Here is a 14,399-nt window from a genome sequence, read left to right as displayed (position 1 = left end):
AATGACTGAGGTTGGAGGGAAGGGAGGTGATATTTAACAGCTTTGCTGTGGTGCTCTTTGCCGCCTCCTGCTGGGCAGGAGTGATATTCCCAACAGTAATTAGATGATCCGTGGACTGAAATTTTTCAGGTAAGCCTAAATTTTGTTTTTCCTTGTCCAGTATTTGCACCAAATAAAAATCATTTTACAGCTAATGGTGGGACAGACAAAAACACAAACATGCCCACAGAAAATATAAACTCTCAATTGCTTAATTATTTGTTTCTGTCCTCTGGATATGGGTGGCAGTTTTGTTTCACTGTGAGAAAAGGTTCAGGTCCTTTACCGGCTTCTAATGTAGAGTTTTGGGAAACTTTTTTAAGTCCTTGATGCTGTATTGAAAACATAATTTCAGGCCATAAAGCCTGTTAGAAGTAAAATATATAAAATAATTTGGTAAGTTATTTCCTACTATAAAAACATGAGTTTTAGCTGACATTTCTTTGGACTGGCAGGCACTTACCTTCATATTTGGTGGGATTGCCCTCACCTACAGAATTTCTTGACCCTAGTGCATCATTTGTTATCCCTCAAAGGGATCTGTTTCTCCGGGTTTGTCACCCTATTCCATGTGGACTTGCCCTGCTTATGTCCAGCGCAACATTGGTTCTGCATTATTCTCTGTCAGCCACCAAACTCTCCACTGCCAGGAAATAGCACTCTCATACCTCTCCATCTGTCTCACATCTCCCTTTTACAATGGACCATCTTAAATCTATTGAGACCTGCTCATGGGTCTTCGGCACAAAGGCGTCTATGAGCAATGCTTTCTGGGCCTTTTGGCCTTAACCTATTACTTAAATGACCCTAGGTATAACCCACCTAACTCTTTTACACCCTTGGAGACATTGGTCTTGAGGGAATTTACTGTACATACATCTCAAAGACTTTGCTCTATCATCTCTGGCCTTTTTTGGGTAACCTTTATCCTGTATTTTAGCCTACAATATCTCCTCACCTAACAATGACCCTCTCTATTTCCCTATACTAAGCTATTTCTTTTTTACTTATCTTAGAGTATCCCCTCCCCTTTTAATTAACCATTTCCTTGTGAAATATGGTTTCATAGAACTCCAATGCGGTTATTTCTGGAGCTTCGTTGCTTTCACAGTCCCTCTAGCAACACCACCTGGACACTACCAGTGGACTAGGATAACCAGATCACAATTCCTCTGGAACTGATCTATTCTTATTAATGGTTTATGTCAAATGTCTAATTTTTCTTTTCTGTATTTCCATTGTTGCCTTAATAAAAATATTAAATCATTTTAAAAAAAATGGAAGAAACAGATATGGCAGAAGAGGTTCAAAGTGAACAAGCCACAAATTATGCTAAAATCTACTTACAATGTTAACTGATGCATTGGACTACAGTTGGAGCGGTCTCTCATGGAGATTTATGTGGTGTAAATCTACTTGAAAACCATGCAGATATTAGTTTGTCTTAAAGGAATACCAAACCTAATTTTCTTCTGTTATGTGTGATCAGTCCACGGGTCATCATTACTTCTGGGATATAACTCCTCCCCAACAGGAAATGCAAGAGGATTCACCCAGCAGAGCTGCATATAGCTCCTCCCCTCTACGTCACTCCCAGTCATTCTCTTGCACCCAACGACTAGATAGGATGTGTGAGAGGACTATGGTGATTATACTTAGTTTTTATAACTTCAATCAAAAGTTTGTTATTTTACAATAGCACCGGAGCGTGTTATTACCTCTCTGGCAGAGTTTGAAGAAGAATCTACCAGAGTTTTTTACTATGATTTTAACCGGAGTAGTTAAGATCATATTGCTGTTTCTCGGCCATCTGAGGGAGGTAAAAGCTTCAGATCAGGGGACAGCGGGCAGATGAATCTGCATTGAGGTATGTAGCAGTTTTTATTTTCTGAATGGAATTGATGAGAAAATCCTGCCATACCGTTATAATGACATGTATGTATACTCTACACTTCAGTATTCTGGGGATGGTATTTCACTGGAATTACTCTGTTAAAAGTACATTAAACCTTTTAATAGGTATTTATTATGTTAAACGTTTTTGCTGGAATGTAGAATCGTTTGCATTTTCTGAGGTACTGAGTGAATAAATGTTTGGGCATTATTTTTCCACTTGGCAGTTTGCCTGTTTTAATTGTGACAGTTTCGTTTCTCTCTCACTGCTGTGTGTGAGGGGGAGGGGCCGTTTTTGGCGCTCTTTGCTACGCATCAAAAATTTCCAGTCAGTTACTCTTGTATTTCCTGCATGATCCGGTTCATCTCTAACAGAAATCAGGGGTCTTCAAACTTCCTTGGAGGGAGGTAGATTCTCTCAGCAGAGCTGTGAGACTTATATATTGACTGTGATTAAAAGATAAAAGTTGTGTTGTTTTTCAAGGATTGATGCGATAACTGTTTTTCAGTTCATTATTTCAACTGTCATTTAATCGTTTAGTGCTTCTTTGAGGCACAGTACGTTTTTGTTAAATAAGATTGTAACCAAGTTGCAAGTTTATTGCTAGTGTGTTAAACATGTCTGATTCAGAGGAAGATACCTGTGTCATTTGTTCCAATGCCAAGGTGGAGCCCAATAGAAATTTATGTACTAACTGTATTGATGCTACTTTAAATAAAAGCCAATCTGTACAAATTGAACAAATTTCACCAAACAGCGAGGGGAGAGTTATGCCGACTAACTCGCCTCACGTGTCAGTACCTGCATCTCCCGCCCGGGAGGTGCGTGATATTGTGGCGCCTAGTACATCTGGGCGGCCATTACAGATAACATTACAAGATATGGCTACTGTTATGACTGAAGTTTTGGCTAAATTACCAGAACTAAGAGGCAAGCGTGATCACTCTGGGGTGAGAACAGAGTGCGCTGATAATACTAGGGCCATGTCTGATACTGCGTCACAGCTTGCAGAGCATGAGGACGGAGAGCTTCATTCTGTGGGTGACGGTTCTGATCCAAACAGATTGGATTCAGATATTTCAAATTTTAAATTTAAATTGGAGAACCTCCGTGTATTACTAGGGGAGGTTTTAGCGGCTCTTAATGATTGTAACACTGTTGCAATACCTGAGAAATTGTGTAGGTTGGATAAATACTTTGCGGTACCGGCGAGTACTGACGTTTTTCCTATACCTAAGAGACTAACTGAAATTGTTACTAAGGAGTGGGATAGACCCGGTGTGCCGTTCTCACCCCCTCCAATATTTAGAAAGATGTTTCCAATAGACGCCACCACACGGGACTTATGGCAAACGGTCCCTAAGGTGGAGGGAGCAGTTTCTACTTTAGCTAAGCGTACCACTATCCCGGTGGAGGATAGCTGTGCTTTTTCAGATCCAATGGATAAAAAATTAGAGGGTTACCTTAAGAAAATGTTTGTTCAACAAGGTTTTATATTGCAACCCCTTGCATGCATCGCGCCGATTACGGCTGCGGCAGCATTTTGGATTGAGTCTCTGGAAGAGAACCTTAGTTCAGCTACGCTGGACGACATTACGGACAGGCTTAGAGTCCTTAAACTAGCTAATTCATTCATTTCGGAGGCCGTAGTACATTTAACCAAACTTACGGCTAAGAACTCAGGATTCGCCATTCAGGCACGTAGGGCGCTGTGGCTAAAATCCTGGTCAGCTGATGTAACTTCTAAGTCCAAATTACTTAATATACCTTTCAAGGGGCAAACTTTATTTGGGCCCGGTTTGAAAGAAATTATCGCTGACATTACAGGAGGTAAGGGCCACGCCCTGCCTCAAGACAAAGCCAAAGCTAAGGCTAGACAGTCTAATTTTCGTCCCTTTCGGAATTTCAAAGCAGGAGCAGCACCAACTTCCACTGCACCAAAACAGGAAGGAGCTGTTGCTCGTTACAGACAAGGCTGGAAACCTAACCAGTCCTGGAACAAGGGCAAGCAGGCCAGGAAACCTGCTGCTGCCCCAAAGACAGCATGAATCGAGGGCCCCCGATCCGGGACCGGATCTAGTGGGGGGCAGACTCTCTCTCTTCGCCCAGGCTTGGGCAAGAGATGTTCAGGATCCCTGGGCGCTAGAGATCATATCTCAGGGATACCTTCTAGACTTCAAATTCTCTCCCCCAAGAGGGAGATTTCATCTGTCAAGGTTGTCAACAAACCAGATAAAGAAAGAAGCGTTTCTACGCTGTGTACAAGATCTGTTATTAATGGGAGTGATCCATCCGGTTCCGCGGTCGGAACAAGGACAAGGGTTTTACTCAAACCTGTTTGTGGTTCCCAAAAAAGAGGGAACTTTCAGGCCAATCTTGGATTTAAAGATCCTAAACAGATTCCTAAGAGTTCCATCGTTCAAAATGGAAACTATTCGGACAATCTTACCCATGATCCAAAAGGGTCAGTACATGACCACAGTGGATTTAAAGGATGCTTACCTTCACATACCGATTCACAAAGATCATTACCGGTATCTAAGGTTTGGCTTCTTAGACAGGCATTACCAGTTTGTAGCTCTTCCATTCGGATTGGCTACGGCTCCAAGAATCTTCACAAAGGTTCTGGGTGCCCTTCTGGCGGTACTAAGACCGCGAGGAATTTCGGTAGCTCCGTACCTAGACGACATTCTGATACAAGCTTCAAGCTTTCAAACTGCCAAGTCTCATACAGAGTTAGTTCTGGCATTTCTAAGGTCGCATGGATGGAAAGTGAACGAAAAGAAGAGTTCTCTCTTTCCTCTCACAAGAGTTCCATTCTTGGGGACTCTTATAGATTCTGTAGAAATGAAGATTTATCTGACAGAAGACAGATTAACAAAGCTTCTAAATGCATGCCGTGTCCTTCATTCCATTCAACTCCCGTCAGTAGCTCAATGCATGGAGGTGATCGGCTTAATGGTAGCAGCAATGGACATAGTACCCTTTGCACGTCTACATCTCAGACCGCTGCAATTGTGCATGCTGAGTCAGTGGAATGGGGATTACTCAGACTTGTCCCCTACTCTGAATCTGGATCAAGAGACCAGAAACTCTCTTCTATGGTGGCTTTCTCGGCCACATCTGTCCAGGGGGATGCCATTCAGCAGGCCGGACTGGACAATTGTAACAACAGACGCCAGCCTACTAGGTTGGGGCGCTGTCTGGAATTCTCTGAAGGCTCAGGGACAATGGAATCAGGAGGAAAGTCTCCTGCCAATAAACATTCTGGAATTGAGAGCAGTTCTCAATGCCCTTCTGGCTTGGCCCCAGTTAAAAACTCGGGGGTTCATCAGGTTTCAGTCGGACAACATCACGACTGTAGCTTACATCAACCATCAAGGAGGGACAAGAAGCTCCCTAGCAATGATGGAAGTATCAAAGATAATTCGCTGGGCAGAGTCTCACTCTTGCCACCTGTCAGCAATCCACATCCCGGGAGTGGAGAACTGGGAGGCGGATTTCTTGAGTCGCCAGACTTTTCATCCGGGGGAGTGGGAACTTCATCCGGAGGTCTTTGCCCAAATACTTCGAAGTTGGGGCAAACCAGAGATAGATCTCATGGCGTCTCGCCAGAACGCCAAACTTCCTCGCTACGGGTCCAGATCCAGGGATCCGGGAGCGGTTCTGATAGATGCTTTGACAGCACCTTGGAACTTCGGGATGGCTTATGTGTTTCCACCCTTCCCGCTGCTTCCTCGATTGATTGCCAAAATCAAACAGGAGAGAGCATCAGTGATTCTAATAGCGCCTGCATGGCCACGCAGGACTTGGTATGCAGATCTAGTGGACATGTCATCCTGTCCGCCTTGGTCTCTACCTCTAAGACAGGACCTTCTGATACAGGGTCCATTCAAACATCAAAATCTAACTTCTCTGAAGCTGACTGCTTGGAAATTGAACGCTTGATTTTATCAAAACGTGGTTTTTCTGAGTCGGTTATTGATACCCTGATACAGGCTAGGAAGCCTGTTACCAGAAGGATTTACCATAAGATATGGCGTAAATACCTATACTGGTGCGAATCCAAGGGTTACTCCTGGAGTAAGTTTAGGATTCCTAGGATATTGTCCTTTCTACAAGAAGGTTTAGAAAAGGGTTTATCGGCTAGTTCATTAAAGGGACAGATCTCAGCTCTGTCCATCTTGTTACACAGGCGTCTGTCAGAAAATCCAGACGTCCAGGCCTTTTGTCAGGCTTTAGCTAGGATCAAGCCTGTGTTTAAAACTGTTGCTCCGCCATGGAGTTTAAACCTTGTTCTTAACGTTCTACAAGGAGTTCCGTTTGAACCCCTTCATTCCATTGATATAAAGTTGTTATCTTGGAAAGTGTTATTTTTAATGGCTATTTCTTCGGCTCGGAGAGTCTCTGAGTTATCAGCTTTACATTGTGATTCTCCTTATTTGATTTTTCATTCAGATAAGGTAGTTCTGCGTACAAAACCTGGGTTCTTACCTAAGGTAGTCACTAACAGGAACATCAATCAAGAGATCGTGGTGCCTTCCCTGTGCCCGAATCCTTCTTCAAAGAAGGAACGTCTTCTACACAATCTGGATGTAGTTCGTGCCCTCAAGTTCTACTTGCAGGCAACTAAGGATTTTCGACAAACGTCTTCCCTGTTTGTCGTGTACTCTGGTCAGAGGAGAGGTCATAAGGCTTCGGCTACCTCTCTCTCCTTCTGGCTTCGTAGCATAATTCGTTTAGCCTATGAGACTGCTGGACAGCAGCCTCCTGAAAGAATTACAGCTCATTCTACTAGAGCTGTGGCTTCCACTTGGGCCTTTAAGAATGAGGCCTCTGTTGAACAGATTTGCAAGGCTGCAACTTGGTCTTCGCTTCATACTTTTTCCAAATTTTACAAATTTGACACTTTTGCTTCATCGGAGGCTATTTTTGGGAGAAAGGTTCTTCAGGCAGTGGTTCCTTCTGTATAATGAGCCTGCCTATCCCTCCCGTCATCCGTGTACTTTTGCTTTGGTATTGGTATCCCAGAAGTAATGATGACCCGTGGACTGATCACACATAACAGAAGAAAACATAATTTATGCTTACCTGATAAATTCCTTTCTTCTGTTGTGTGATCAGTCCACGGCCCGCCCTGTTTTTTAAGGCAGGTAAATATCTTTTAAATTATACTCCAGTCACCACTTCACCCTTGGTTTCTCCTTTCTCGTTGATTCTTGGTCGAATGACTGGGAGTGACGTAGAGGGGAGGAGCTATATGCAGCTCTGCTGGGTGAATCCTCTTGCATTTCCTGTTGGGGAGGAGTTATATCCCAGAAGTAATGATGACCCGTGGACTGATCACACAACAGAAGAAAGGAATTTATCAGGTAAGCATAAATTATGTTTTTTTATTTCATGATTCTGATAAATTGTAAGCAACTTTCTAATTTACTCCTATTATCAATGTGTCTTTGTTCCCTTGCTTTCTTTATTTGAAAAGCATCAATCTACACTAAGGAGCTGGCCCATTTTTGGTTCAGCACCCTGGATAGAGCTTGCTGATTGGTGGGTACATTACCCCCTAATCAGCAAGCGCAACCCAGGTTCTGAACCAAAAATAGCCTGGCTCCTTAGTATAGATTCCTGCTTTTTCAAATAAACATAGCAAGACAAAGAAGAAAAATTGATAATAGGAGTAAATTAGAAATTTGCTTAAAATTGCATTCTCTATCTGAATCACAAAAGAAAAAATTTGGGTTTAGTATCCCTTTAAAGATTTTGGTAGCCCTGAATTTAAACCCTGCAATAACATGTGTAAACCATTTCACACAGCTGCCTTGCCGCATTGGCTGTTTTATTTACACCCACTCTGGTTGGTGATTACTCTGGTGTGATATATCTCATTTGTTTAACTTTTATGTGATGGTAATGAAAATGACTTTCTCTTGTTGATATGTATTCTTACAAAATGTCTGCATTTTTTATTTTGAATAAGAATAAAAAACATTTTTAAAATTCCATTTACAGACTTTTACCAAGATTGTTTTACAATTGTGATCAAGGACAAGCTGATCCTGTTGTAGCAGTAGCAAGAGACCAAAGCAGCGTATATCTGAAACTTCTCATGCACGAAACTCCCTCTCCTTCCCACTTTGCCATCAGCACAATCACCAGGTGGGAGAATGAATGCATACGCTAATGCGTTCATTTTATATGAAATTATGTTTGAATATTTTTTCCAAAATTACCATTTTTGTTTTAACTTGTATGGTTTCCTGCTCGCCTGCTGTTCAGTAATTAATGAAATCTTGAAAATATCAAAAATATAATCAGCTTATCTTGGTTTACTTTTTCGCTTTACTTATATCTTATATTTACTTTTGTAGAATTTACAGAGGATACAACATATTGCAAAGTCCAACAGATGTTAGCTTGGAAAATAACCTCTCCAAGGTTATCACTGCCGTTTCCCATGCATTGACAACTGCAACCACAAGAGCACTCATGGTAAGTTTTTGTATTTTATTTCTACATTTACACTTTGGCGTGTTTATTTTTACAAGCAGATACGAAACTACTAAGGCCAGAAAATGCCATAATTCTGATAAAACTAATATTAATCAATCACCAAGATTGGATTTGGATAGCAGTTGTTTTAGTTAAAGGGACAGTAAATTCAAAATTAAACTTTCATGATTCATATAGAACATGCAATTTAAAACAAGTTTCCAATATTTAATTTGGTATCCTTTTTTGAAGACTACGATCAGTAGCAGAAATGCACTATCGGGATCTAGATGAACATATCTAGTAAGCCAATGAAAAGAGGGTATATATGAGTACATTGTCACTCCTGAGCTTTCCTAGGTATTTCCTTCATCAAAGGAGACCAAGAGAACAAAGCAAATGTGATAGAAGTTGGAATGTTTAAAATTGCATGATTCATGGAAGTTTAATTTTGACTTTACTGTTACTAGTTCTAATGACTAGTTTTAATTCTAAGATTGTAAAATGCATTTAGCACTAATTGTAATTGCTAGTTGTATTAGTTTAATAAGTGGCTTCATAAAATGTATCAATAATGTACGTATAGTATGTCATTAAGTCTTTACAGAAAATAAAGTCACTAGTTATTGTCTGGGTAGTATGGCAGCATTACGTGATAGCACCTTTCCTCAAGCTGATCAAATATTAAAGGCTTTATATACAAACAGGACTTCCTTTTCATTCCAGCTGTTTATGTGATTGCATTAATAAAGCATGTAAGTGCTTTATATCTGTATCTTTCTTACTTTGTATATATACTACCTAATTTAAAAACTTGTTTACAGTTTCCTGATCCCTATGCATTTCATGTCCTCCATCTTTTGTGCAGAACTCTTCCTGATGATGTGGAAATTAAATTAGTAACTCTTTATTATTCCTGTTTGTATTTTTTCAATGTTCTTTCTGTAGAGAAATATTATTTTGATATTATTCTAGGCTTTGAGAGATTGTACTGTATTCTGTTCCAGGGCTCTGTGCAGGCCACGTGAGTTACTCCACACCAAACTCTTCACACCATGTATTTATGGACCGTGCTTTGTGCACAGGGGCACAGTTATGCCACAACAGGAAAGACTGTTGCCACAAAATCGCAAGCACCCAATTGTCCAAAATGTTTTTGTATCCTGTAGCATTAAGATGTTCTTTTACTGGCCTAGACCAAACCCTAAAAAGCAGTCCCAGACCATTATTCCTCCTCCACCAAACTTTACAGTAGGCACTATGGGGCCTAGTTATCAAGCCGTCAACCTCAAATACGCTGGAATTCCGCAGCGTATTTGTGGCGAGGATGATTCGCCTTAGTTATCAAAGGCTAGAGACCGGCAAAAGTAGAATTTTGTGATGTAAACTTCGATCCGCCGGACTCAGTCCGACACAGATCGATTCTTACGTCGCTCCAGGTGTTCCGCAAGTGCGGCACAATCTGACTACTTTTGCTAGTTATTCAAAAACAAGCAGGTACACTCGGCACTTTTCCGGCCCAGCGTACCTGGTTTTCAATCCGCCGCCCTGGAGGCGGCGGATCCCATAGGAATCAATGGGAGTCTAACCATAGCGAAAGTACAAGTTCGCTGCTGCCAGACATCCCATTGATTCCTATGGGAGATGTCTGCACCTAACACCCTAACATGTACCCCGAGTCTAAACACCACTAATCTGTCCCCCCTACACCGCCGCAACTAAATAAAGTTATTACCCCCTAAACCGCCGCTCCCGGAGCCCACCACAACTATAATATATGTATTAACCCCTAAACCGCCGCTCCCGGAGCCCACCGCAACTATAATATATGTATTAACCCCATAAACCGCCGCTCCCGGAGCCCACTGCAACTATAATAATATGTATTAACCCCTAAACCGCCGCTCCCGGACCCTGCCGCAACCTATATTAAATTTATTAACCCCTAATCTGCCCCCCCTACACCGTTGCCACCTATAATACATTTATTAACCCCTATCCTGCCCCCCACTACACCGCTGCCACTGTAATAAATTTATTAACCCCTAAACCTAAGTCTAACACTAACCCTAACACCCCCCTAACTTAAATATTAATTAAATAAATAAATCTAAATAATATTTCTATTATGAACTAAATTAATCCTATTTAAAACTAAATACTTACCTTTTAAAATAAACCCTAATATAGCTACAATATAAATAATAATTATATTGTAGCTATCTTAGGATTTATTTTTATTTTACAGGCATCTTTCAATTTATTTTAACTAGGTACAATAGCTATTAAATAGTTATTAACTATTTAATAGCTTACCTAGCTAAAATAAAGAGAAATTTACCTGTAAAATAAAAACTAACCTAAGTTACAATTACACCTAACACTACACTATACTTTATTTAGTTTTAAATAGGAATAATTTATTACTTACCTGTAAAATAAACCCTAAGATAGCTACAATGTAATTAATAATTACATTGTAGCTATTTTAGGATTTATATTTATTTTACAGGTAACTTTGTATTTATTTTAGCTAGTTAGAATAGTTATTAAATAGTTATTGACTATTTAATAACTACCTAGCTAAAAGAAATACAAAATTACCTGTAAAATAAATCCTAACCTAAGTTACAATTAAGCCTAACACTACACTATCATTAAATTAATTAAATAAATTACCTACAAATAACTACAATTAAATACAATTACATAAACTAACTAAAGTACAAAAAATAAAAAAAATAAGTTACAAACATTTTAAAAATATTACAACAATTTCTCCAACATAGGTGTGTCCGGTCCACGGCGTCATCCTTACTTGTGGGATATTCTCTTCCCCAACAGGAAATGGCAAAGAGCCCAGCAAAGCTGGTCACATGATCCCTCCTAGGCTCCGCCTACCCCAGTCATTCTCTTTGCCGTTGTACAGGCAACATCTCCACGGAGATGGCTTAGAGTTTTTTAGTGTTTAACTGTAGTTTTTATTATTCAATCAAGAGTTTGTTATTTTGAAATAGTGCTGGTATGTACTATTTACTCAGAAACAGAAAAGAGATGAAGATTTCTGTTTGTATGAGGAAAATGATTTTAGCAACCGTAACTAAAATCCATGGCTGTTCCACACAGGACTGTTGAGAGCAATTAACTTCAGTTGGGGGAACAGTGTGCAGTCTCTTGCTGCTTGAGGTATGACACATTCTAACAAGACGATGTAATGCTGGAAGCTGTCATTTTCCCTATGGGATCCGGTAAGCCATGTTTATTACGATCGTAAATAAGGGCTTCACAAGGGCTTATTAAGACTGTAGACTGTTTCTGGGCTAAATCGATTCATTATTAACACATATTTAGCCTTGAGGAATCATTTTATCTGGGTATTTTTGATATAATAATATCGGCAGGCACTGTATTAGACACCTTATTCCTTAGGGGCTTTCCCAAAGCTTAAGCAGAGCCTCATTTTCGCGCCGGTGTGGCGCACTTGTTTTTGAGAGCATGGCATGCAGTCGCATGTGAGAGGAGCTCTGATACTTAGAAAAGACTTTCTGAAGGCGTCATTTGGTATCGTATTCCCCTTTGGGCTTGGTTGGGTCTCAGCAAAGCAGATACCAGGGACTGTAAAGGGGTTAAAGTTTAAAACGGCTCCGGTTCCGTTATTTTAAGGGTTAAAGCTTCCAAATTTGGTGTGCAATACTTTTAAGGCTTTAAGACACTGTGGTGAAAATTTGGTGAATTTTGAACAATTCCTTCATGTTTTTTCGCAATTGCAGTAATAAAGTGTGTTCAGTTTAAAATTTAAAGTGACAGTAACGGTTTTATTTTAAAACGTTTTTGTACTTTGTTATCAAGTTTATGCCTGTTTAACATGTCTGAACTACCAGATAGACTGTGTTCTGAATGTGGGGAAGCCAGAATTCCTATTCATTTAAATAAATGTGATTTATGTGATAATGACAATGATGCCCAAGATGATTCCTCAAGTGAGGGGAGTAAGCATGGTACTGCATCATTCCCTCCTTCGTCTACACGAGTCTTGCCCACTCAGGAGGCCCCTAGTACATCTAGCGCGCCAATACTCCTTACTATGCAACAATTAACGGCTGTAATGGATAATTCTGTCAAAAACATTTTAGCCAAAATGAATCCTTGTCAGCGTAAGCGTGGCTGCTCTGTTTTAGATACTGAAGAGCATGACGACGCTGATATTAATATCTCTGAAGGGCCCCTAACCCAGTCTGATGGGGCCAGGGAGGTTTTGTCTGAGGGAGAAATTACTGATTCAGGGAACATTTCTCAACAGGCTGAACCTGATGTGATTGCATTTAAATTTAAGTTGGAACATCTCCGCATTCTGCTTAAGGAGGTATTATCCACTCTGGATGATTGTGAAAAGTTGGTCATCCCAGAGAAACTATGTAAAATGGACAAGTTCCTAGAGGTGCCGGGGCTCCCAGAAGCTTTTCCTATACCCAAGCGGGTGGCGGACATTGTTAATAAAGAATGGGAAAGGCCCGGTATTCCTTTCGTCCCTCCCCCCATATTTAAAAAATTGTTTCCTATGGTCGACCCCAGAAAGGACTTATGGCAGACAGTCCCCAAGGTCGAGGGAGCGGTTTCCACTTTAAACAAACGCACCACTATACCCATAGAGGATAGTTGTGCTTTCAAAGATCCTATGGATAAAAAATTAGAAGGTTTGCTTAAAAAGATGTTTGTTCAGCAGGGTTACCTTCTACAACCAATTTCATGCATTGTCCCTGTCGCTACAGCCGCATGTTTCTGGTTCGATGAGCTGATAAAGACGCTCGATAGTGATTCTCCTCCTTATGAGGAGATTATGGACAGAATTAATGCTCTCAAATTGGCTAATTCTTTCACCCTAGACGCCACTTTGCAATTGGCTAGGTTAGCGGCTAAGAATTCTGGGTTTGCTATTGTGGCGCGCAGAGCGCTTTGGTTGAAATCTTGGTCGGCTGATGCGTCTTCCAAGAACAAGCTACTTAACATTCCTTTCAAGGGGAAAACGCTGTTTGGCCCTGACTTGAAAGAGATTATATCTGATATCACTGGGGGTAAGGGCCACGCCCTTCCTCAGGATCGGCCTTTCAAGGCAAAAAATAGACCTAATTTTCGTCCCTTTCGTAAAAACGGACCAGCCCAAAGTGCTACGTCCTCTAAGCAAGAGGGTAATACTTCTCAAGCCAAGCCAGCTTGGAGACCAATGCAAGGCTGGAACAAGGGAAAGCAGGCCAAGAAACCTGCCACTGCTACCAAGACAGCATGAAATGTTGGCCCCCGATCCGGGACCGGATCTGGTGGGGGGCAGACTCTCTCTCTTCGCTCAGGCTTGGGCAAGAGATGTTCTGGATCCTTGGGCGCTAGAAATAGTCTCCCAAGGTTATCTTCTGGAATTCAAGGGACTTCCCCCAAGGGGGAGGTTCCACAGGTCTCAGTTGTCTTCAGACCACATAAAAAGACAGGCGTTCTTACATTGTGTAGAAGACCTGTTAAAAATGGGAGTGATTCATCCAGTTCCATTAAGAGAACAAGGGATGGGGTTCTACTCCAATCTGTTCATAGTTCCCAAAAAAGAGGGAACGTTCAGACCAATCTTAGATCTCAAGATCTTAAACAAGTTTCTCAAGGTTCCATCGTTCAAGATGGAAACCATTCGAACTATTCTTCCTTCCATCCAGGAAGGTCAATTCATGACCACGGTGGATTTAAAGGATGCGTATCTACATATTCCTATCCACAAGGAACATCATCGGTTCCTAAGGTTCGCATTCCTGGACAAACATTACCAGTTCGTGGCGCTTCCTTTCGGATTAGCCACTGCTCCAAGGATTTTCACAAAGGTACTAGGGTCCCTTCTAGCTGTGCTACGACCAAGGGGCGTTGCGGTAGTACCTTACTTGGACGACATTCTGATTCAAGCGTCGTCCTTTCCTCAAGCAAAGGCTCACACGGACAT

The 14,399-nt window shown here is 41.1% G+C and overlaps 1 protein-coding gene across 1 annotated transcript in view; it reads left to right on the top strand.

The window, feature by feature from the left end:
• HTT (huntingtin) overlaps positions 1–14,399 on the top strand; it is a gene marked incomplete in the record, with an annotated part of 1,068,170 nt that overhangs the window by 375,060 nt on the left and 678,711 nt on the right. Inside the window, 2 exon segments of the mRNA XM_053704193.1 lie at positions 7,946–8,092; positions 8,305–8,425. Coding sequence (XP_053560168.1) covers positions 7,946–8,092; positions 8,305–8,425 — 268 coding nt within the window.

The sequence above is a fragment of the Bombina bombina genome, chromosome 2, assembly GCF_027579735.1.
Source record: "Bombina bombina isolate aBomBom1 chromosome 2, aBomBom1.pri, whole genome shotgun sequence".
Lineage (NCBI taxonomy): Eukaryota > Metazoa > Chordata > Amphibia > Anura > Bombinatoridae > Bombina > Bombina bombina.
The sequence above is the reverse complement of the archived record's forward strand: the minus strand, read 5'-3'. Positions and strand labels throughout refer to the sequence as shown.